The sequence below is a fragment of the Loxodonta africana genome, chromosome 4, assembly GCF_030014295.1.
Source record: "Loxodonta africana isolate mLoxAfr1 chromosome 4, mLoxAfr1.hap2, whole genome shotgun sequence".
In the NCBI taxonomy this organism is placed as follows: Eukaryota; Metazoa; Chordata; class Mammalia; order Proboscidea; family Elephantidae; genus Loxodonta; species Loxodonta africana.
Window position 1 is genome coordinate 7,205,874 of NC_087345.1, and position 25,095 is coordinate 7,230,968.

General features: G+C 48.4%; 2 protein-coding genes across 2 annotated transcripts in view; one reads left to right on the forward strand and one right to left on the reverse strand.

Annotated features, from left to right (window-relative positions):
- Positions 1-1,526: 1,526 nt before the first annotated feature.
- RIBC2 (RIB43A domain with coiled-coils 2) lies at positions 1,527-16,687 on the reverse strand. The gene is made up of 7 exons (XM_003420890.4): positions 16,535-16,687; positions 15,444-15,525; positions 11,179-11,523; positions 8,698-8,816; positions 4,802-5,029; positions 3,187-3,353; positions 1,527-2,469 (listed from the first exon to the last, which is right to left on the reverse strand). Exons 1-7 carry the CDS (start codon positions 16,646-16,648, stop codon positions 2,391-2,393), a joined length of 1,134 nt encoding a protein of 377 aa, XP_003420938.2. The 5' UTR covers positions 16,649-16,687; the 3' UTR covers positions 1,527-2,390.
- Positions 16,688-16,930: 243 nt separating this feature from the next.
- The window catches only part of SMC1B (structural maintenance of chromosomes 1B), a 69,649-nt gene continuing 61,484 nt past the window's right edge, over positions 16,931-25,095 (forward strand). Inside the window, exons 1-4 of the mRNA XM_064283384.1 lie at positions 16,931-17,056; positions 21,094-21,282; positions 22,503-22,615; positions 22,705-22,908. Coding sequence (XP_064139454.1) covers positions 16,948-17,056; positions 21,094-21,282; positions 22,503-22,615; positions 22,705-22,908 — 615 coding nt within the window. The 5' untranslated portion in view covers positions 16,931-16,947. The remainder of the gene's footprint in view (positions 17,057-21,093; positions 21,283-22,502; positions 22,616-22,704; positions 22,909-25,095) is intronic.

The window sequence follows — 25,095 nt, forward strand, 5'->3', positions numbered from 1 at the left end:
GGTGAGGAACAAAACTTGGAAATGGATATGGGATGGTCGCGCAACGTGATGAATTAACGTCACTGAGTTACACATGAAAATGGCTGAAATGGCCAATGTTTTATATATATGTCACCACAATAAAATTTTTTTAAAAAAGATTGTTTTCAACAACAAGAGCCCCTGTTCTGCAGGGTGGTGGGGCTAGCTGAAAGATCAATTGCTGGAGACCCCTGGTTGGAGCCCCAAACACAGCAGGTGCTCATAAACCCTCTCCTGCTGGCTGCTCCTGGCCTCCCTGACCAGCAGGTGGCGCAAGTGAGCAGAACATCTGGATCCACCCGCCCCAAGCTGTGGGTGGCATTACTGGGTGAACTCTGGATTTGAACCGCGTCCCTGGCTTGGTCATTTGTTCAGTTGTTTCGCCATCCTGGCAGCGTGTGTGGGTCTGGATCCAGAGGGAGGCAATAAAGTTTGTCTTCAGAGCTTGTCTCTTTTGGCAGCCCCAGGTGGCCCCAGCCCACCTCCTCCCTCTGCTGTGGGAGCCTCCTCTCTGAACCATGCCCACCTGGCCTGCCCCTGCTCTGTGAAAACTCTTTATGAGGTCCCCTTCGCCTTTGGATCAAGTCCAGGTCCTCCTTGATCAGGCCTGGCCTATTTCTCAAGCCTTGGCTGCAGTCCCCTCCCCAAATCCTGTATCCCAACCACAGCAGATAATGTCTCTGATCTCACAGTCTCTGTAATACGCCAGGGCCTTTGCTTACGCTGGCTGTAGTGCCACCTGGAAAAATCCTGCCAATCCTCACGCTCACATCAAGTGCCAGCCAGGGAAGGGGGACGAGCGTGGGAGAACAAGGTTTGGGTTTAGGTGGAGAGGGAAGGCTAGAGTGCCACCAAGAGCTGCCACTGTCACTGGCCCTGTGCATATGGTCTGTATATGTGTACACCTATATATATGCACGTGCACGTATGCACAAGAAGTAAACTTCTGCTTTGCCAAAGCCACTGTTACCCTGGGTCTCCATCACTGGGAGTCAACGGAGTGGTCGAGAGACAAGCTCCCTGCGTTCAAATTCCAGCTCCACCATTTCCTCGTGTGACCTTGGGCAAGCCATCTACCGTGTCTGTAACTCAGGTTCTTCCTCTGAATATGTGAGTAAAAACCCACCACTGAATCCATACATTTGTGGTCAACTGATTCCCCCATTCGCTGGGGAAGGAAGAGTCTCTTTAACAAATGGCGCTGGGAAAACTGGATTTCCACGTGCGGAAGAACGAAACAGGATCCAAGCTCACGTCACACACAAGAGCCAATTCAAAATGGATCAAGGCCCTAAACGTGAAAACCAAAACCATAAAATCCTTAGATGAAAACCCAGGGGCAAAGACATGAGACCTAGTTTGTCACGCTGTGTTATCAGACATGACAACAAAAGCGTGAGTGGCAAAAGACAAAATAGACAAATGGGACCTCGTAAAAATGAAATGCTTCTGTTCATTGAAGGACGTTATCAACAAAGTGAAGAAACAGCCTACAGACTGGGAGAAAATTTTCCGGAGTCACGTTATCTGGTGAGGGTCTAATATCCGAAAACATCGCTGGCTGACGTGAGAATTAAATCAGTGAATTCCACTTCAAGAGGCAAGAATGACACCTTGAACACACTGAAACCAAAAAGCCTGCTGCCATCGGGTTGATTCCGACTCACAGCAACGCTGTAGGACAGAGTAGAACTGCCCCATAGGGTTTCCAAGGAGCTGCTGGTGGCTTCGAACTGCTAACCTGTTGCTTAGCAGCAGAGCTCTTAACTGTTGTGCCACCAGGGCTCCTGCACATATTGTTGATGTTGTTAGGTGCTGTCGAGTTGGTTCTGACTCATAGTGACCCCATGTACGACAGAAGGAAACACTACCCAGCCTGCACCATCCTCACAATTGTTATGTTTGAGCTCATCGTTGCAGCCACTGTGTCAGTCCATCTCATTGAGGGTCTTCCTCTTTTTCACGGACCCTCTACTTTACCAAACACATATTTAGCACTCATAATGTTAGCTATCGCAGCAGTTGAACCTGGAGTCTAAGGAAGACACAGACTCAGCTCAAATGCCACTTTCGCTCCGTAACTGACCCTAGTGGGGCCGTGGCTGCTCCGTCCTGTCTGCGGCACCCAGAGCGCAGTAGGTGTGCTGGAGACGTTCACTGAATGGAAACGATCGTTCCTCATAGAATCTCAACCGAGAGGTTTAATGAATGTCCCCTCCACGGCGGAAACACAAAGTGAACGAGTTAGCTCCTTCTGAACCAAGGAGTTGCGTTTTTCGTTTCTTTTTTTTTTTTAATAAATACGACTCTTTAAGGTTGCCCCATTTTACACATAAGTCATTCAGAGGTGAACGAGGGTGTCTTTTTCGTTATCGACTGCTGGTATTAAATTGTGAGAAATAGTCTCCTGTGGGATTGTTTGTATAGACTTCTTTCATGTAGTTTTTCCTGACAGGAAAACAAAAGGAGGAAAAAGAAGTCAGCATTGAGTGCACTTCCCAAACTTTCTTTTTTTTTGACAAAATAAAAGCAACAAACTTCATATTAGTGTGTCGCCTCCAGGACCGTTGTTGCTAGTTGCCGCTGAGTCAGTTCTGACTCGCAGTGACCCTGTGTGACACAGTAGAACGGCCCCATGGGGTTAAACCTTTATGGAAGCAGACTGCCACATCTTTCTCCTGTGGAGGGCTGGGGGGTTTGAACTGACAACCTTTTGGTTAGCAGCCAAGCACTTAACCACTGCGCCACCAGGGCTCCTTGAGTTCAAGCCAAGAGCTTGATAAATAAGTAAATAGATCCCATTGCCGTGAGGTCAGTTCCGACTCATAGGGACCCTTGGTAAAAAAGTAATGTATTTTTTAGTTACAAGTTCTTTTATTTATCTGCATTTGACACTGGAACTGGGGTCCTGTCTCTAATAAGAAAGCAACTCCAGGCTTGCTCTTGGCAGCCCCTTCCCCCAGACTGTGGGCTAGCACTGCCTCCTCCTCCATGTCTCAGCCATGGAGCCTCCTCCAGGAAGCCCTCCAGGCTCCCCCAGGCCAACGCAATGCCCCTCCCCTGGGGCTTCTGATGACTCTGTGTGCCCTATCAGCATACCCAGTGTTCGCAGCATCCACTCTTCTGACCTGTCTGTCCACGCCTCTGGCCCCCGCCCCCACTCACCGCAGATGCTGCTCCTGGGCCAAGATGTGGTTGGTGTTGTCCAGTGCCCTCCGAAGCTCACGAAGCTGCCGCTGCTGCTGCCGCTCAAACAGCAGGGTGGCCCGAGCCTTCTGGATGCGCTGCCGGTCCCAGTCCATGTCTCGCTGGCGCTCCTCTTCCTGGAGCCTCTGGAGGGAGGACAGCCGACTCACTACCTTTCCCAGGGAGCCCACGGGCAAGGCAAGGAGTCCAGGCCTACCATTTCACAGGTGGGGAAACTGAGGCTCCAGAGGGAGGTAGGGGGCCAAGGTCATGCAGGAAGTCAGAGGTGACCCCTGAAACTGTCATACTGCAGGGGCCAGGCTGCTATATTATAGGGGCCAAGCTGTCAGGCTGCAGGGTCCAAGCTGTCATACTGCAGGGGCCAAGCTGTCATATCGCAGGGGCCAAGCTGTCATGCTACAGGGTCCAAGCTGTCATACTGCAAGGGCCAAGCTGTCATACTGCAGGGGCCAAGCTGCCTCCCACACTGAGGGCTGCTGGTCCTCTTCTGCCTGAGGGCAGCAGGGACCAGTTCCAACCCCACAGTGCCCCCGGCTGTGACTGCAGGCAACATGGGGTCTGCCACGTCAGGCCTCCGCGGTCGCCCAGGCTTGGTTAGCAGATACCATGGGGCCCGGACGCTCACAGTGGGCTGCTGCTCCACGGTGATGCCGCAGCCCCACCCACCATCCACTGGTCATGACCTTGGGGGTAGCCCCTGCCTGGCCCGTCCCTCTTTGCATTCAGACCCCTTGATAAAACCTGCTGCACCCTAAAAGGCCCCTGGGTTGGTGCCGAGTGGGATCAGTTTTATCAGCCATCCTGAGTGTGAATTCCTCCCTGGTGGCGCAGTGGTTAAGAGCTCTGCTGCTAACCAAAAGGCCTGCAGTTTGAATCCATCAGCTGCTCCTTGGAAACCCTATGAGGCAATTCTACTCTGTCCTCTAGGGTTGCTGAGTCAGAATCGACTCAAAGGCAATGGGTTTGGTTTTTTTCTTTTCTTTTTTTGGTTTTTCTCCTGAAGAGCAACAGGAAGCAGAGGGGCGGGGCCAGGGCCACAGATAAGTTCCCCTCCTCCAGGCCTTGGATCTTAGAGTAGGCTCCTCCCTCCAGCCAGGGCTAGGGGTGTCCAGTGGCCCAGCAGGCCTGCAGGGACAGGCTGGCAGAGGCCCAGCCCCCAGGGATGGGAAGGCAGGCTGGGGCTTGGCTTTGCCACCTCCAGGGCCAGCCACGTGGCTCCTGTGAACCTCAGTTTCCTCACCTGTACACTGGGCTGCTCCCAGGTGCCCTGTATCGTCACACAGGTGCTTTGGACAAGAACGTGGAACCAAGTGGAGCATGATCTCAATTTCCCAAATGATCTCCACGCACAGGAAGAGGCCCCTCCTCGGGTCTCTGCTCAAGCGTCACTTCTCACGCGCCCCCAGCACTCCCCTCCCCTCTGCCTAGCTTTGCTTTGCTCCCTGTGGCCCGCGGCATCCTACGCTGGTGATGCCAGCTTCCCCCTCTCTGCGCTAGCCTAGCGTAAGCTCCCGAGGGGGCTAGGACAATCGCCAGGTGGGCAGGGGCTCTGCTGGGACTGAGGGGCAGCCACCAGCTTCTCCTGGCCTTGCTGCTTCTGAACGAGGCGCGTCTGCTCCAGCTGGTCTTGGCTCATGCCCTTCCAGCGGTCGGGGACCACGCGGTGGGGCCCGAAGGAGCTGGCCGCCTGCTGTGGGTTCTCCGAGAGCAGGTCCCCGCGCAGCAGGCTGGAGATCTCGGTCAGGTTGGCCTCTTGCTCCTGTTTTTTCTCCCACTTTCTCCTTGCTGCTGACTCTAGAGCCTACGCAGAAGAAGACATTAGGGAAGACATTCCAAGCGACCTGAAGGAGGCTCAGGGGCACAGGTCGGGCAAATCTCACAGGTGACCCTGGGGGGAAGAATGCTCTCGGGCAGCTGGGGTATGGGTGGGTGGGTTGACTTAGACCCCTGGCTGCCTGGGTGATGGTGGGTGGGGTGGGCTGGAAGGAGGGGATTGCCACTCATCAAGTGGGCGTGTAAGACCTATTGGTCTTTGTTGGCACCAATTTTCCAAAGTGGAAGCTGCCTTTTCCCATTAGGCTACCACCTCCCCCTTGGCTTGGCCCCAGCCCAGACGAGGGCTCTGTGCCCCTGCCTGTGGTCTTGGTAACCGCTGGACATCCATGGGCCACAAAGAACACCCAGCAGCATGATTCACAAGAGGTGACTTCTAAAAGGTGGCAGACACTGTCACGCAATGCTGCTGGTACACTTCAGTCAAAGATAAACCCCCAGTCGAGTCCTCCTCAAGTGGGGGCGGTGAGTGCTGTGTGACCTGGAGCAAGCCGCCTGCTCTCTCTGGGCTGCGGTCATTTCTCTGTAATGTCAGGCACGGTTAGGAGAGGTTGTTGGTGCACCACTGCCCCCTAAAACTGAGGGAACAGAGCCCTTGGCGAGGCGCCCGGCGCCCCGCAGGTGCCCACAGGAGGCCAGCTCCACGGTGTTACGTAAGAACATGCTCTGTAGCTGGGCGGGCCCTGATTCAAGTCCTGGACTTGCCACTCGGGACTCGGTGCCCCAGAGAAAGCCAGTTCACCCCTCTGGGCCTGTTCCTGTATAAAGTGGGTTAATCACGCCTCTCTGGTGGGGTTGTTGAGATAGTGACCAGTAACAGTGGTGAAGTGTGGCTAGGGTTAAAGGTAATGGCTGTCATGGGTGTGAAACCTCTAGGACAGGCAAGTCTAAAGAGATCAAAGTTTATTGTTAGTGGCTATCAGGGTGGGGAAACCCTGGTGGTGTAGTGGTTAAGTGCTACGGCTGCTAACCAAAAGATCGGCAATTCAAATCCACCAGGCCTCCTTGGAAACCCTAGGGGCGGTTCTATCCTGTCCTATAAGGTCGCTATGAGTTGGAATTGACTCGCCAGCAGTAGGTTTTGGTTTTATGGGGGCGGGGGGGGGAAGGGGACTTGCTGCTTAGGGGACACCAAGCTGCTGTTAAGGGTGACGGAAAAATCTGGAAATGGATGATGGTTATGGCTAAACAACTAACGTCACCGCATTGTGCAGGTGAGGAGTGAAGTGGCAAACAATCTGTTACGTGTGTGTATTTACCACAATGACAACAGGAACGGCTGGCACTTCCCGAGTCCTGTTCTAAGCATATTCCATGCTTTGTTGTTGCTGCTGGCTGTTGTGGAGTCCATCCCGGCTCAGGGCAGCTCCGTGTGTGCAGGGTAGAACTGCTCCACAGGATTTTCAAGGCCATGACCTTTCGGAAGTAGATAGCCAGGCCTGTCTTCCGAGGCGCCTCTGGGTGGGTTCAAACCAGCAGTCTCTCAGCTAGTTGTCGAGTGCTTAACCATTTGCGCCACGCAGCGACTCCTATCACATGTCTTTAATTCTCTCAGCACCTGGGCGGGCGAGTGTGGCAGTCGTTACCGCCGATCACTAAGTAGTGCCAGAACTGCCCTTCTCTCCCTGCCCGCGCTGAGAGGCCGCGAGGCCATGTGCCTTATCTGGCCAACGAAATGAGAGGGAAAGTGAAGGGCCTCGCTGCTGGGAGGGAGCTGTAGGAGCCAGCGTGGAACTGGCTGCCCTCCACCTATTTGCAGATGGACTCCTTTAGATGGTAGCTGCTCTGTTCCAGGGTGTGGGGTCCAGAGCGAGTAAGACAGGGAGCAAAGGCCCTGAGATCGGAGGGTGCCTGTTTCAGAAAAAGCAGAGACTGGTGTGGTTAGAGAAGAAGTAAAAGAAATAGGCTATACTTTCAGGGAGGTAATAGTGGGTTGAGGGTGGAACCTAGAGACTTAGTAAGACAGAGAACAGAGGAGCCCCCAAATCTGCAAACAAAGTAACAAGAAATGGGCCAAGGCCCAGAAACAAAGCCCAGAACAAGGGGGAAAGGTATCTAAAAACAGCCCGCAAACTTCTTTAAAGTTGCCTTTCAGAAGCTGCTGGAGAAAACCAGGCCCAGGGACATGCGCAGAACATCCACCTGTGACCGCTGTGTGACCTTCCAGCGGGGGCAGTGAGGGGCCGCGGCCCCAGCTGGGGAATCGAACCTGGGGAGCAGGAGACTGCACTGGCGCGACGCCCCATAATAAGTCCTGCTACGAGTCCCAGAGGCCTCCGGGACAGGAGCCATCTTGGAAAGCTACTGCGTGCACCTCAGTGAATGTATCCCTGCCTGTGTCTATGAATAAACATGAATCTTTTCCTGCCCAAGAACTTTTAAAAACTTGGGCCTGTCTTTTGTTCTGTGCGATGAGGTTAAATGTTGCTCTAGGCCCTCCTTGTCTCCGCTTGCAAGCCTCTTTAATAAAGCTTTGCTAGTGTGGAAAACGAAACCCTGGTGGCGTAGTGGTTAAGTGCTACAGCTGCTAACCAAAGGGTCGGCAGTTCGAACCTGCCAGGCGCTCCTTGGAAACTCTATGGGGCAGTTCTACTCTGTCCTATAGGGTCGCTGTGAGTCGGAATCGACTCGACGGCACTGGGTTTGTTTTGGGTTTGGGAGTGTGGAAAACTACGTGGCTTACTTGCTGATTCTTGACCAGTGAGAAGCAAGAACCTTATTCCGGTAACACGAGGACCACGAGCAGAGCCACCCAGCCGGCCCACAACGGACATGGAGCAATAGCTGAACAAAACTTTTGTTTTAATCCACTGAGATTTGGGGGGTGTATCTCACCACAGTAGAGTCCCTGGTTGCTGCAAACAGTTAACATGCTCGGCTGCTAACCAAAAGGTTGGCAGTTCAAGTCCACCCAGAGTCACCTCAGAAGAAAGGCCTGTCAATCTACTTCTGAAAACTCAGCCGCTGAAAACCCTGTGGAGCCCAGCTCTCCTCTGACACACCTGGGGTCACAGGAGTCAGTGCTGAATCCTGACAACTGTTTTTGTTTTGTTTTGAAGTACTTGTTCTTGATTAAAAAAAAAAAAACAACAACTCTGAGAGGTGGGAAAGAGGAAGTGAAGCCCACGCTGCCAATAGCAGGCACCCACCCTGCACGAGTGGTACCAGCACAGGTAGGCGTTACCACTTCCACTTTACAGAAGCTGGGTGGGACAGGTGAACTGACTCCCCCAGGTCACAGGGCTGCTTCTGTCAGGTTTCCCTCCCAGCTCAGAGCTCAGGGGAGCCCAGGTGCGCCATGGTTAAGTGCTCGGCTGCTAACCAAAAGGTTGGCAGTTCAAACCCACCAGCTGCTCCTTGGGAGAAAGATGTGGTGGTCTGCTTCCTTCAAGGTTACAGCCTTGGGAACCCTATGGGGCAGTTCTACTCTGTCCTATGGGGTCGCTACATGTTGGAATTGACTTGATGGCAATGGGTTTGGTTTTGTGGGGAGTTTCAGAGCTAAGGAGCAGGGGCTGGGTCTCATTCGCCTCTCTGGGAGCACCCTGCACTGGGCTCCGGAGGGGGCGGGGGGTCCCAAGGACCTGAAGAAGGGTCAAGGGTTGTGAGCATGTCTCCCCAGACGCTGAGCCGCACCTGGTTCCTGTTGAACTCCTTCACTGCCGCGCACACGGCCTTCCTGGTGGAGCCCTCCAGCGTCTGCAGGTGCCGGGCCGTGTGGTCGAGCTGCAGGCGCGTCTGCGTGTGCAGGGCCTCTGAAAGGGGGACGGTGCTCAGCCGAAGCCACCCAGAGCCCCCGTCCACACAGGGTGCCCCATAGGGCTGCTCACACATTCGTTTCTTATCATCATGCCTCATCCCCAGGAATAGGGCTGGCAACAGTGACAGGTCCCACCTGGAGGCGGCCACAGGAGTTAGAAGAGCGTGTTCTGACTAAGCTCTTAGGTGGGAGCCGGGCACTCACCCGGCGCTCACAAGGGCTAGCGATGACCACCACGGTCTGGAACAGGCAGGAAGCCCGGTGTGGCAAGAACAGAGTGAGCCAAGGGCAGAGCGGCAGGCGCTAAGGCCAGGCTATGAAGGCCCAGCAGGGCCTTGAGCTGAATCTGGCTTTTACCCTGAGTGAAATGGGAAACTGCTGGAGGAGACTGAGCAAAGGAGTTGACCTGACAGGATCCCTCTGGCTTCTGGGCTGAGAAGAGACCGCAGGGGATGTGAGCAGAAGCAGGGATACTAGTCAGTTGGTTAGTTAGAGAGATGTTAGCTTATGCAGAGAGCCGATGGTAGAAGTGGTGAAATGCTAGGTGACATTTGAGATGATGTGCTGATGGCCGTGCTGTGGCATCTGATTGAAAGGAAGGAGTCCCGATGCCTTGGGTTTCAGGGCTGGGCAGCTAGAAGAATGGGATGTCACTGACGGAGGTGGGAAGGTCAGGTTTTGTAAGATCAGGAGCACATTATTGGACTCATTTAATTTGCAAGTTAGACACTCAGGAGGAGTTAGATGCCTAGAAGTGGCTGAATTTGAGAGTCTGGATTCAGGGAAGAGTCCAGGCTGGAGACATAAATTGGGGGAATGATGGCGTAAAGGTGTATTTTAAGCCACAAGACTAGATGAGATCACCAAGGGGAGGAGTCTGGCTGCTAGAAGAGAGGTCCAAAGAATGCTGGTGACAACAACACTGAGGTTCGGAAGACGAACAAAACCCAACAAGGAGCCTGGGAGAAGAGAGCCAGGATGAGATGGTGTTGCGGAAGCCAAAACGAACGAAGCATTTGGAAGAGAAGGTGGTCAGCTGTGCCATACATAACGACACATCAAGATGACTGAAAACTGACCTTGGATCAGAAGACATGGAGGCCACTGGTGATGTTGACCAGAGCAGTTTCAGAAAAGGGGTGAGGGCAGAGGTCTGGTGGGAGCAGGGTCAGAGGGGATGGGAGAAGTGATTTGGGAGTAACAGCTCATAGAGAGGAGAAAGAGAAAACCAGACGGCCTTCGGCAGGCTCTGAACTTCTGACCTTTAGAGGCCAGGCTGGGAGGACAATGAACCACCCAGGAGACGGGGAAGAAACAACCAGAGGGGGGCTCTCATGGGGGCGGAAGTGCATCGCTTCCTGTCGCTGCGCCCTGATTTGTCTTTGTCTTCACTGTGGCTCCTCTTCGTTATTTCATTACCCGTTGATCAGCTCCACGAGAGCAGGGACTCTGTCTTCTTCACTGCTGTGCCCCCCAGCCATCAGAGTGCCCGGCGCAGTTGGGGCCGGGGAGTCAATGCTGCTGAGAGTACGTGAGAGAGGGGACTGCCCTTGGTGAAAGCAGGATTTAGTGAACTTTTTTTGCAGCTCTCAAGACGAAAGGCTGTTTCACAGCTCAGAGCCTTTGCCTGAGAGGTTCCCTGGGCCTGGAGAGTTCTGGTGAGTACACGTGGCCACCTTGCCCTTGGCAGGGCCCCAGGCACTTTGTAGGGACCTCTACCACAGTACCTGGGATGCGAAGCTGGGCCCAGGTATTTCACATTCACGTTCCCCAGCAGAATGTGAGCACTTTCAGGGCAGGGGCTTATTCTGACTCACCTCTGCGTTCCAGCACCCAGCTGGCCCCGACACAGAGTGCACCCTTAGGAAGAGTTTCCTGGGTGACTAGTGTGTGGCTGGAGATGTTTAATTCCCAGGCTGCAGGCTGCTGACATCTCCTCCCACCCCACATGGCCAGTGCACCATGTGGCTGTGCACATTAGTATGACCTCGAAGACCTGGGTGGTTCAGTGGTAGAATTCTTGCCTTCCATGTGGGAGGCCCAGGTTCGATTCCCAGACAACGCACCTCATGTGCGGTTACCACCCGTCTGTCAGTGGAGGTTTGCATGTTGCTACGATGCTAAGTAGGTTTCAGGGAAGCTTCTAGACTAAGACAGGCTAAGAAGAAAGGCCTGGCAATCTGCTTCCGAAAATCAGCCAGTGAAAACCCTATGGATCACAAAGGACCAATCCCATTGTACATGGGGTCACTGTGAATCAGGGGCCAACTCCACAGCAGCTAACAAGAACAAAACACCCAGGGGTTAATTTGCAGAAGTAAGCACTGAAACCAGGTTGCCTTTTTTTGTTTCGTTACCTGCAAATCTGTGGTTGGCACGGGCGTTCTGCCATTCTCTTTGCTGCTGCAAGGACCATTCTCTGTTTTGTTCCTGTTGGAATCTCTTCCTCTGGTGGGAGTGTAAATCCTCGCCCATGAATTTCTGCATTCCTGATACCGAGTTCCGAACATCATCATCCGACTGCCGGGCTGGACGATCTTTCTTAAGGGCTAGGGGATCAGACAAGTCAAATTCACGGCAAGTTTCTGGCTTCTGAAAGCGCTGCCGGAAGTCGTTGATAGCTCTACAGAGATTTTTCCTGTCTCTCCTTTCCCGGTTTTCCAATATGCACATGATTTTGTCATTTTGCCTCATTTCAGCAGCTAGAAGAGACATAGTATATCAGATGCTTAAGATTCGAGGAGAAAAATTAATTTAAAATCCACTTAATTTTTTTTTTTAATGATTATAAAAGTAATAAAAAAAAATGTAATACAACCCTCCAAAAAGGAAATATAACCATTAAGGGACTAGTATCTTTGATATGGAGTCCCTGGGTGGCGTGAATGGTTAATGTACTCAGCCGATAACTGGAAGGTTGGAGGTTCAAGTTCACCCAGAGGAACGGCCTGGTGATCTACCAAAAAAAACAGCCATTGGAAACCCTACAGAGCACAGTTCTACTCTGACACACATGGGGTCATCGTGAGTCAGAATCTGCTCAAATGCAACTGGTTTTATCCTTAATATACAAAGAACACCTACGAATCAATTAAAATAAGCAAACAACCCAACTACAAAATGGGCAAAGGATAGGGACAGGCAAATCACTAAAAACAAACCTGAAAGATCCACTTGTGAAAAGATCAACAGCCTTACGAGACAGGAAACGTCCAACAAATTGGCAAAATATTTAACAGCAAGTATTAGTAAGGAGGAGCCCTGGTGGCACAGTGGTTAAGAGCTCAGCTGCAAACCAAAAGGTTGGCATTTCAAATCCAACAGCTGCTCCTTAAAAACCCTAGAGGGCAGTTCTACTCTGTTCTATAGGGTCGCTACGAGTCGGAATCACTTGACGGCCATGGGTTTTTGTTGTTGTTTATAAGTCGGAATCAACTTGATGGCAACAGGTTTGGTTTTTTTTGGAGGGGGGAGCGTTATTAGTAAGGTAAAGAGCCCTGGTGGCACAGTGGTTAAAGTGTTTGGCTGCTAAGTTAAAGATTGGCAGTTTGAACCCATCAGCTGCTCCACAAGAGAAAGATGTGGCAGTCTGCTTCCATCAAGATTTTGTTGCTGCCGTTGTTGGGTGCCATTGAGTTGGTTCTGACTCGTAACCCGTAACCTGTTGCCATCAAGTTGATTCCGGCTCACAACAACCCTGTTAATAACAGAACGAAATGCTGCCTGGTCCTGCGCCTGGTCCTGTAAAGATTTATAGCCTTGGAAACCCCACGGGGCAGTCCTACTCTGTCCTATAGGGTTGCCAGGAGTTGGAATCGACTCGATGGCAGTGGGTTTGGTTTTTACTAGTAAGGACGTGAGGAAACAAGGGCCCTCACTCGCTGCTTATGGGAGTGTACTCAAGACACTTTCTAAAGTGATTTGGCAACATCTCATGACACTGAGAACCTGCACACTCCATAACCTGTCAGTCCCACTGCTAGGTATCTCTCGCTCACGTGCACGGCAGATGCATGGCTGGTCAGTGCAACACTGTCTGCAATTAAAAAAATTTACGTCAGCCGCCAGTAGGGGAACGGATAAAGAAATTGTGGTTCACCCATATAACGAAATACCTTAAAAGAATTAAAAAGGATACTCCAGATGTAGATCACTGATTAATTTCAAAAATTTAACGCTGAGTGAAAAAGGACCAAAAAAACAATGTTGCCAAAGGGTCCATTCAATACACAGGATTTAAGTGAATTTTATAAATTTTATAGCACACAAAAAACGCTTCTGTATGTTACTATGGATACATACACGGGAAGTACGAAGAAGGCGCATGGGAATGATACACACCTCTGAGGAAGGAGCAAGAGGAAAACGATGAGGTGCGGGAGACTTTAGCTACGGAGACAGAGATATCAAGCCCCTGGCGTGGCTCGATTCCGACTCATAGTGACCCTACAGAACAGAGTACAGCCGCCCTAGGGTTTCCAAAGCTGTAAATCTTTTCTGAAGCAGACTGCCACATCTTTCTCCCATGGAGTGGCCTGTGCATTCGGACTGCCGACCGTTTTGGTTGGCAGCTGAGCACTTTAACCACTGTGCCACCAGGGCTCCTTAGATATAGATAAAAACCCAAACCAAACCCAGTGCTGTGGAGTCAATTCCGACTCATAGTGACCCTATAGGGCAGAGAACTGCCCCACAGAGTTTCCAAGGAGCAGCTGGTAGATTTGAACTGCTGACCATTTGTTAGCAGGCATAGCTGTATACCACTACGCCACCAGGGTTTCATATCTGATATATGGACGTATAGAGATAGACAGATATGTACCAGTTGCCAACGAGTCAACTCCAACTCATGGCGACCCCGTGTGTATTAGGGTAGAACTGTGCTCCACAGTGTTTTCAATGACTGATTTTTCAGAAGCAGATTGCCAGGCCTTTCTTCCAAGGCACCTCTGTGTAGACTGAAAGTGCCAACCTTTAGCTAGCAGCTAAGCATGTTAACTGTACCACTTGGGGCTATGTGTATATTTAAATATACATAAAAACCAAACCTGTTGCTGTCGATTCTAACTCATAGCAACCCTATAAGATAGAACAGAGCTGCACCATAGGATTTCCAAGGAGTAGCTGGTGGATTGAAACTGCTGAGCTTTCGGTTAGCAGCCAAACGCTTAACCGCTACACCACCAGGGCCCTAGATACATATATAGATACATACATATATGTACATACACATATACATGTATGTATAATTATCAAAAAATTCTTAAGATATCTGGAATCAATTTGGAAAAATATTACATCTCATCTGGTGGTGAATATGTATGTCTGTCACACAGATTTTTGTAAGTGTGGATTTTTATAACTAAAAACAAAAAAGGTAAAACACTTGAAACATAGAAAATTATAAAGAAAAGAATAAACTTCTCTCATAATTCCCTCACCTCAACATTACCATTGTTAGTATTTGGGTAAGGAACCCTGGTGGCGCAATGGTTAAGTGGTAGGCTGCTAACCTAAAGGTTGGAGGTTCAAACCCACTCAGTGGCTGTGTAGGAGAAAAGACCTGGAAATCTGTTCCTGTAAAGGTTACACCCCAGGAAACCCTATGGGACAGTTCTACTCTGTCCTATAAGGTAACTATGAGTCGGAATCGACTCAACGGCACACAACAACAAATATTTTGGTATAATTCCTTCCACTCTTTTTCTATGTATATTTTTTAAACCAACTGACAATGCACCGTATGCATAATTTAGTATCCTTCTTTTTATCCTATTTCAAAAATCCTTATGTGTTTAAAAAAAAGTTGAAATCATGGACCTGATGGAGGGAAATGAATTATATCCGAACTTTTAATCTAAGAACTAAAAAAGAAAAGAAAAGAAAACCAGTTGCCACGGAGTCGAATACAACTCATGGCAACCACGGGCATGTGCGTCAGCGTAGAACTATGCTCCAAATGGCTTCCAAGGATGGATTTTTTGAAAGTAGATTGCCAGGCCTTTCTTCTGAGGCACTTCTGGGTAGACTCGAACCTCCAACCTTTTGGTTAGCAGCTGAGTGTATTCACTGCACCACCCAAGGACTCCATCTAAGGACAAGAACACTTACTTAAATCCATCTCTGAGTCAGTTCCAGAGTGCATGCTCAAGTGTATGTGTGTGTTATCTGGTATAAACTGTGGACATTTTCTTGTGTACAGCTGTCCTGCCTGGAAGGTCTTGGTGGAGAATACAAGCATGTGTTCGTATGTATGTGTCTTTTAAGGCTTTTCATACCCAGCTTTTTAAGAAAACAGAAAATCACGCATCTACCCTTAAAATATATTTCCTTCAATCCATATGAAAATTCATACAGCTGTTTTTAGAATGAGAATTCACTCGTTAAGTCAAGTAGGCCCAAGAAATTGTGACATTTTAAAAGCAGGTTGTTGTTAGGTGCTATTGAGTTGGTTCCAACTCACAGCAACCCGATGTACAACAGAGCGAAACACGGCCTGGTCCTGCGCCATTAAACGGAGAAGCAGCATGAAAAGGACTTTTTACATATATGAAGACACGAGAGCAGGAGCGGAAGGTCTCACAGCCCTAAGCCCCTCGGTAGGCATTCGGAAAATACTCACCGAAGGTTTCATGTCTAGCTTTTTCAGTTGCTTCTTTTATCTTCTGGTCGTGAACCTGAACATCCCAGGCTTCTGGGTCTCCCTGGGCATAGAAAACACGGGGAGAGGGGTTAGAGTCAGATACTTTTGATCAGCTGATAGCAATCCTACTTATCTTGTAGCCTCGACCCACTGTAAATGAGTTGTCTGAGGGCATGCCATGCCTTTTCACACCTGGATGCCTCTGCTTATTGTGACTTCTTCAGTCTGTACTTTCCCCAGAAACTTCTTCCTCCACTCTTGATTAACAGATACTCATCCTCAGAACAGCTGCTTAGGCATCACCTCCTCCAGGAAGCCTTCTCTGACTTCCCCTCCCAGCCCCAGTCTATGTTCCTTGAGCTCCCTCCTTCACAGCACTGATTCCATGGCATGTCTGTTTTCATGCCTGCATCTTCCACTGGAGCCATGACTCCTTCGAGGTGAAAAAAACCCAGTTGCCATCTAGCAAATTCCAACTCAGAGACACCCCATTGTGTCAGGGTGGAACTGTGCTTCATAGGGTTTTCAGTGGCTGGTTTTTCACAAGTAGATCACCAGTCCTCTCTTCTGAGGCACCTCTGGATGGACTCGAACCTTTCCGTTAGCAGCAAGCACCTTAGGCTTTTGCACCACCCAGGGACTCCTCTGCAAGGTCAGGAACTGCCTATTACTCATCTCCTGAGGCCGGCTCAGACTTGCTACAAAATAGGAACCTCATATGCGTTTGTTAAATAAACGGCCAGGAAGAAGCCTCCTGGCAGTGTAGAGAACCTGGCTCCTAGAGCAGGGAACCGCGTTCCCATCTCTGCTAACTCCAGGCCAGATCCCGCCCCGCCCTGGGACTCCATGTGCCACGTGGCAAGTGAGGGTTGCTCTGCACGGTGGGGAAAGGTCTCTCCCACCCTCTGCAAATTCAGTACATGGAACTATCAGACACACACCCCATCTGCCTGGACCAAAAAAAAAAAAAAGAAAAGGTTTCACTGCCACAGTTCATCTCCTTTTCTCTCGCGCCGCCCCTCTCTCCACATTTCCTCCCAGTCCTTTCCCTTGAAGGCCAAGGGCCTCACCCCGATGACCCTGTTCCTGGCGTTGAAGATCCGTTTCTGCCTGCACAGCTCCCCGTGCCTCCTCTCGGCCAGGCCAACGTCCTGCGCCAGGTCCCTGGGCAGCGCTATCTCCATGGCGCTGGGAGTCGCCAGGAAATTCTAGGGGGGTTTAGGCTATGCAGGATAGAAAGAACAGGAAAACAAGCCGAAGCCCAGGCGAGGCCGGCTCCCCAGGAGGCCCAGCCTCGCAGTCCGGCTTTGCCCGGCGTCGCCAACGGCGCGGAGCCCCGGTCTCCCCGAGACATCAACCACTCGGTTGCTAAGGAACAGCGCGCGCCCGCCGCGCTCGCTCTCCTCTCGCGAGATCCGGGAGGCGCTTCCCGCGCTTTCGCGGCCGGCGTGTGAGGACGCGGCTGAGGCGCGGAGGGGCAGCCATGGGCCACCTCGAGCTGCTGCTCGTGGAGAATTTCAAGTCGTGGCGGGGCCGCCAGGTCATTGGCCCCTTCAAGAGGTTCACCTGTATCATCGGCCCCAACGGCTCTGGTAACTGGGCGCCTGGGGCGGGGCCCGGGACGCCTCTGCCCGCTAGCTCGCCGCGCAGTCTCGGCCGCTTTCAGCTGAGGGGACGAGAGGGCGCCGCGCGGCCTGACTCGGGGCCGCTGCTGCCGGCGTCCGACCCCACAGACCCCGGCCCTACACACCCCAGACCCCGACCTCCACAGACCCGAGACCCCAACCCCCACACACCGCGGCCTTTGGCTGCCGCACATCCCAGACCCCACGGACCCGAAACCCCGACCCCCTCACACGCTGGCCATCCGCCCCCACACAGCCCGGGCCTCAGGGACCCCGGCCCCCTCAAACCTCGGACCTTGGACCTCACACACCCTGGACCCCACACACCCCGGACCCCAGATCCTACACACCCTAGACCCCACACACCCCGGACCCCAACCTCCACACACCTCGGTCCTCCGCCCCCACACACCCGAGACCCCATACACCCTGGACTCTGGCCCCCACACACTCCGGCCCCCACACACCCTGGCCCCGGCCCCCTCACATCCTGGAACCCCTGGAGCCGACAGACCCGAACCTCAACCCCCACACCCTCTGCCCCCACACACCCCAGACCCCACACATCCTGGACCCTGGCCCCACACCCCGAACCCTGGCCCCCACACACTCAGGTCTCCACACACTCCAGACCCCACGCACCCCGGCCCCCACACACGTGGGTCCCCACACACTCCAACCCCGGACCCCACATGCACCCTGACCTGGGCCCTCACACACCCCAGACCCTGTCCCCTGCTCCCCACAGACCCCGACCCCAAAAGCCCATCCCCCAGAGACCCTGGCCCTCATCGCTCACAGAATCTGGACCCTGTCCCCCACAGGCCCTGGACCCCATTCATCGCAGACCCTGGCCCTCATCCCCCACAAACCCTGGACCTCGTTCCCCACAGACCCTGCATCCTACAGACCGTGCACCCCTCAGACCCCAACCCCCACAGACCCCTGCCCCTGACCCTCACAGGCCCCAGCCCCCCCATCCTTCATATCCCCCACACCCCACAGACCCTGCCTGTCATCCCCGCCCCGGGCCCCAGCTTTCACCCTTCACAGACTGCAGCCCCCTGCCCTCCAGGGAGCCTGACCTGCCCTTTCCCTCTTTGCCCTCACTCCCTCTGCCTTTGAGCTTCTCCTAAGCTCAGTCTTCCTCACCCCTCTTCTCTGGCTTCTTCTTCTTTTCACCCAAAGATTAAGTGGTAGTGGATGGCTCTTGAGGAGGTCTTTGATTCCAGGGAATCTTCAACCTAGGAATATAGTGATGGCCACCGGGTTTAGTGAGCTCTTACCAAGCCCCTGGCACTGCTATTTTTGTTTAACCCTCACAATTTTTCCATGCAGTATTATCCCTGTTTTACAGTTGAGAAACTGAGGTACAAAGGGGCAAGGTGACTTGCTGAGGTTGACTTGAATCCCCGCCTGGCCAGGCTTTCCATTGTGCTGTGATAAGACAGGGACATTCTTCCCCTAACCTTTACCACTTATTTCTCAGGAAGTCACTGGACCCACCGCCAGCTGGTTTTCACCTTTTATCTGGTGGTTATGTGATAAGTGATTATATGAAGATGGCTGGATTTTATTTTGTAACTCCAACACTGTGCTGATCAGAATGAGTATCTGCACAGGGGACTTGAACTTCAGCCTCCCTAAACTGATTGCCCTTATCATTCAAGATTCTGTCAAAGCGGCATCTTACACCTTTTTTTTTTTTAACTAACGCCAAACTTAAAAAAAAAAAATCTTAACTGCTTTTCTTAATTTAAAAATACATATAATGATTTAAAACATACCTCGAGGTTATTGTAGAAATGCTTTTATAAATTCTTGCTGTCCCTCACTTGGACCCCGTTCCCCTCTAGAGAATTACCGTCAGAAGGGTGGTCTAGAGACTTGTAATCACGTAAAGCCAGTCATGGATCGTTGCAGCATTGTCTTCAATGCTGCCTTCCCCAAACATGTTTGGTTTACTTATTACTGAATTTTGCTTGGGCTCTTCACTCTTTTTGCTATGAATGAAGGCCAAAATTCAATGTGGCACTTATCCATGGCCGATTTAACGGATGGTATTTTATTCATAATTATATGAACTCTCATTAGTAAATCATTTTTTAATTTCACAGAACTGCTGCCCCATTCAGATAATTTTTAAGCCAGCAGTTTGTTTCCTGTGATACTTCAATTTAATTAATTGGTCATTCCCTTTGTAATAATTTCCTCTTGTCCCATCTGCCAAAACTCAGCATGTCCTCATTTCTTCGTTTTTAGTAAATCTAATTTTGATTTTTGTGGGTGATAAAATTTTCAGTTTTAATCTTAACCTTCATGTTTTCCATCCAGTGAAAATCAGCAAATGGTTACCCAACCAAACCCGATTCCGACTTATAGCCACTCTACAGGGCAGGGTAGAACTGCCGCATAGAGTTTCTAAGGCTGTAATCTTTACAGAAGCAGGCTGCCACATCTTTTTCCTGCAGAGCAGCTGCTGGGTTCAAACTGTGGACCTTTCAGCTAGCAGCTGAGTGCTTAACCACTGCGCACCAGTGCTCCCTCTAACAAATAGTTGCTGCGTATATATTAAGAGCTAGGAGCAGGAGAAGATATGCAGAGTAAGACAGCTCCTCCCAGGGAATAGGAAGTGTAAGAAAGTAACACACCTAGTTGTAATACCAAACCAAAAACCAAACCCTTTGCTGTTGAGTCGATTCCGACTCATAGCGACCCTATAGGACAGAGTAGAGCTGCCCCATAGAGTTTCCAAGGAGCTGGTGGATTTGAACAGCCAACCTTTGGGTTAACAGCCACAGCTCTTAACCACTGTGCCACTAGGGCCCCATAGAAGGCCAGTTAATACTGTTCATGAAACTTTAAATAAGGAAAATACCATAGCAATTTGCCATCTGGGTCTTGAGTCCCCAAGACACCCCCTCCCCCAGGTTTGGTGACTCGCTAAGAGGACTCACAGGACTCAGCATATAGTTGTAGTCACAGCTGTAAATTATTACAGTGAAAGAATGCAAAGAAAATTCAGCAAAAGGGAGAAGCAAATGAAGTCCGAAGAAACTAGGTTCCAGGTTCCAAGAGTGTCTCCCAGTGTAGTCACACAAAAAACCCTATTGTCATTGAGTCAGTTCTGACTCATAGTGACCTTACAGGATGAAGTAGAACTGCCCCATAGAGTTTCCAAGGAGCACCTGGTGGATTCAAACTGCAAGCCTTTTGGTTAGCAGCCATAGCACTTAACCACTACGCCACCAGGGTTTCCATAGTCACAAGATGAACTTAACTCCTTCAGCACTGAATTCTGAGGACACGAATGTTGTCTACCAGGGAAGCTCATTAGGGTCTCGGTGCCTGTGTTTTTACTGGGCACCAGTCATGTGGGCACCCTTTGCCTAGCACGTGCCAAGATTCCAGACTCCCAGAAAGAGAGCAAGTGTTCAGCACAAACCATATTGTTTGCGTAAGCTGTTTAGGCACAGTGAGATGCTCTTATCAGGGAATGGGGTGAATTCTCTTGAAATCCGAATTCCCAGATACCAGCTAACCTTGTAAGCAAGCATTTCAAACCTTAGTTTGACCCTTGGGAAAATCCTGGATTTAGTTAGCATTTTTTTTTTTAAAGTATGTGAGGGTTTAGTGCTGCACTAATGCTTTAGGTGACCATTTCCATATTTATAAAATAGCCATGAGGGAAATTAAGTACTTTGCCAACGGTGTAGTACCTCACGATGGAGGAGATCTGGGATTTAGTTGCAGGTATTTAGATCCTTAAATTCAGACCACTTAATGCTCTACCATATAGTTTTTTTTTTTTTTTTTTAATGCTCTACCATAGTGATCTGCGTGAAACTTCTCAGTCACGTGCATTCCGAACACTGACAAGGCGAGGCTGTTTAGACGTGGGTATTGACTGTATTTCATTTCTGTTGGTGGCCTGGTTTCTTGGACTCTGGGTAAGGATTTTTGTTGTTAAGAATTAACCTTTTTTTCCTATCTGTTCTTCCCAGGAAAATCTAATGTAATGGATGCACTTAGTTTTGTAATGGGAGAAAAAATAACTAATTTAAGAGTGAAAAATATCCAAGAACTTATTCATGGAGCCCATATTGGGAAACCTGTTTCTTCTTTTGCAAGTGTAAAGATTGTCTATGTGGAGGAAAGTGGAGAAGAGAAAACATTTGCAAGAATTATTCGAGGTATTTCTTTATAGATTTTTGTTGATGAGTCATTTGATTTTTCAAGAGTTGAGTCAGGTTACCTGATTTTCCCTTCATTGAAGGATATGATTTATTATTCTGTGGCAAAGCGAACTAGAGAATTTTTTCCCCTTTGTATAGCAAATCTCAGAAGCAAGTAGTAGAACCTGTTTGGCAAGGATTCTGCACTAGAACTCCGTGAGAAGACGTATTTGATAAATCTTTCTATTCTTAAATAGCATTTTTATGCCTGTATATTTGATTAAAATGAAGGCGGAAACCTACCTGGAAGACAGAGAGAGGTCAAAAAGGTTCTTCCTGAGGTTATTTATGTTATGTTTATACGGTTTTCTTACTGATGTGCTAATGCATGTTTTTAACTTGTATAGACAGTTTCTCTACCATCAAAAAGTAACTTGGGTGAAATATTTGAATTTATATTTTGTGAATTTACTCATGAAATCCCTGTGTTTCCTTAAACAAAATTGAGAGCTGTTTATTTTTCTGTCAGGAGTTTACAGAATCTCTATAAATAGGCTCAGTGTTTTTTTGGTTTTGTTGTTGTTGTTTTCATTCTGGTCCACTTAGAACATCTCTATAAATACACGATCTTATTACTCTCCCCCAAATTCAACCACAGACAATTTTAGAAATAATCAAATATTATATTATTTCTAATATTCAAAATAATCTAATATTATTCAAAATAATCAAATGTTATTGTATACTTATAACTTAACATGTAATTTAAGGGTTTCACCACTTTATCACCCAGATATCTCATTGGCTAGCTCCATCATTTTCTTCAGGTATTTACTCAGAAGTCTCTATCTCAGAAGGGATTCCCTAGCCATCCTGTTGAAAATACGGCACCTCCTCCCCTACATGGAAACTTCCTCACCCTTTCACAACCGTGTCTTCGTAGCGCTGACCACGTTCTCACTTATCTTTGCTTGACTTGCACATCTTGGATTATCTGTCTTCCCCACTTGCGTATTAGCTGCATGAGATCAGAGACTTTGTGTTTTGTTTACTGCCGTAGAGCGGTCCCTGGCACATAGTAGACACTCGATCTTTGCTGAGTGATTAAATGCATTTATGAACATGTAGAGTTCATTACTGACCATTTCAATAAGAAAAACAATTTTATTAAATCTTCAGTGATTGTTCAGATGTGTCTAATACTTAAATTTCCTGTAAGAGTCTCTCTTTTATTTTAGGGGCATGCTCAGAATTTCATTTTGATGACAAACCTGTGAGTCGTTCTGCCTACTTAGCAGAGTTGGAGAAGATAGGCATAATAGCCAAAGCGAGAAACTGTCTAGTTTTTCAGGTAAGTAGTGGTGGGAGTTCGGTTCATAGTTTGAAAAAAGAACTGCATCACTGTATTTTAAATGTTGGTGTACTTTACTCTTTTTAAAGGGAACCGTAGAGTTGATTTCAATGAAAAAGCCCAAAGAAAGAACTCAGTTTTTTGAAGAAATCAGCAGTTCAGGAGAGCTTATAGGAGAATATGAGGAAAAGAAAAAAAAGTTACAGAAAGCGGAAGAGGATGCACAGTTTAATTTTAATAAGAAAAAAAGTGTGGCTGCAGAGCGCAAACATGCAAAATTAGAGAAGGAAGAGGTAAGGTCACAAAGAAGTAGCCAGTTAGATATCGGATTCAAAAATTCTGTCTGCTAGAATTGTTATGTATTGGGTTGAGGTTAACAAGAAAAAAACATTTTTTTTTTTTTTTTGGTTTTTTTGGGGGGGGTTGAGGTTAACAAGAAATTTTCTTTAGTAATATAAAACAGAAAAGCCCAGTATTCATTAAAGATAGACTTTTTGATATATCTTCCACATTTGATTGTTTTTTCCCCGTTGGCAAGACAGCCTGAACTGCAAAAATGTCTAATCTTCTCAACTAAAAATAAGCTTGAGTTTAAACATTTGGATCTTGACCACCTTCCGCTTTTAAAAATCATTGAGGAAATCAAAGACTTTTTGTTTCTGTGGGTTATATCTATCAGTATTTACTGCATTTGAAATGAAAATTGAGAAATTTTAAAAATGTGTTAATGATCCATGTAAAAATAACGGTAATAAACTTATTACATGCTAACACGACTAACTTATTTTTGTGATAAGTAATTACATATTCTAAAACAAAAAATTAGAAGAGTGACATTGTTTTGCATTTTTATACTTTCTTTAAGGTCTGATTTAATAGAAGATAGCTGGATGCTCAGGTGTGCCTCTGCATTCAGTCTGTTGTAGTATATGGTTTTCATTGAAATTGATGCAGAAAATCTGGCCCCACACAGATAATTGTAGCTGGAAATTGGAGGAATATTTTAATAGTCTTTTCAGATGATTGTGGGTATTCTTCTTTGATACTACACCAAAACTCAATAGGTGGCAGTTTCTTGAAGATTAATTTCAGGGTAGAACCTGAAACTACCTTAGAGAACTTGTCATACTCTGTTACCTTAAAATTTCTTTGTATACCTTGTACTTTGAATGAGCCTTTTACTCATGCGTGATTTTATAATATCACGCATTGGTTATTTGGAAAATATTGGTTCACTGAGTTATGGAGATTTTCTAAATATTGATGCATGTTATCATATAATATTGAAAATTTACATTTGTTAATATTACCACCATTCTCATCAGAAAAGCTTTTAAGTGTTGAGAAGCTGTCAAGCTCATAATGGTGTGTACAAGTTTTCCAAAATTCTCATTTTCACTTGAAAGCTCAGCTTTCACTTGAAAGTTCAAATTTGGTAGCAAATAATGTTTTTTTTAATGTTAGTTGTTTTCCTTGAACTGATGGGCTCACTTCAATCAATTTTTAAAAATACCTACCAGATACCCAGGTCTGAATAACTTAGCGTTTGTTACTTGTTCTTTTAAGTAAAGATGGCGTTCCATTAAGAACAGTGGCTCGTTCAGCTCGCACCACAGCTCAGTCACGCAAGTGCTTGTCTTCAAGACAACCACATTTAAGTAGCCTACAGAAGTGTTTATGTGTACTTCCCATTTCTTCAAACAATTTTAAAAAGACATGCACGCAAAGAACATTCAGTACAATTAATAATTTTTACTGCTTTATCAAATACATTCTTAAATGGACTTTTTTAAAATTACAGGTGTGTGACAGTAAAGAATACAGTGACTGTCTAGTACAGTTTGGTGTCACTGCTTTGATTTGTACTAAGGCCTTGCAGTTTTACCTAACTTTGGCACTAGCACTATCAGTACAGTGTCAATACACTGAAGAGGCAAGGGCTTTTGCCATTGCTATTTCCTCTGCCTAGATCATGACCTGATCTTTGCATGACTGATACTCTCTGTCAAGTTTTGTTAAAAAAATTGTCTCCTCAGGCAGGTGTTTGCCGTTCAGCCCCGCAATTGAAACTAGCACCCCTTGCTCGTACTACCATGTTACCCTATTTTGTTTCCTTTTGTATCACATATTGCTGTGTGAAATTATCTTCTTTATTATTTATTTATTGTCTGACTCCTCCCTCCCTCTGCCAGAATGTAAGCTTTAAGAGAGCAGGGACCCCATCTGTCTTATTCCCCACTATACTCCCAGCACATGGAACAGGGGCTGGCACATCGTAGGCACTCAATACATATTCATTCCTTGGTTTTGTCAGTGGAAAGGGGTGGTGGCAGTAGAAGGCTACATACTGACTCATATGTCATAACATACTGAGACAGCTTACTAAAATTGTAGAATTGCAGAACTTTAAACAGTATAAGGAAAGCTAGAATAGTCCACCGTAATTAATTTTTACGAGTTCCTGACATCTGGCTGCTTAC

Excerpts from the sequence above, each read along its gene's own strand:
- RIBC2 (XM_003420890.4), bottom strand. The coding sequence starts at position 16,648 with ATGGAGATAGCGCTGCCCAGGGACCTGGCGCAGGACGTTGGCCTGGCC. Across the intron at positions 5,030-8,697 it reads AGGAGTTCAACAGGAACCAG|GCTCTAGAGTCAGCAGCAAG; the intron begins GTGCGGCTCAGC and ends TCTTCTGCGTAG. Across the intron at positions 3,354-4,801 it reads AGCAAGGCCAGGAGAAGCTG|AGGCTCCAGGAAGAGGAGCG; the intron begins GTGGCTGCCCCT and ends TCCTCCCTCCAG.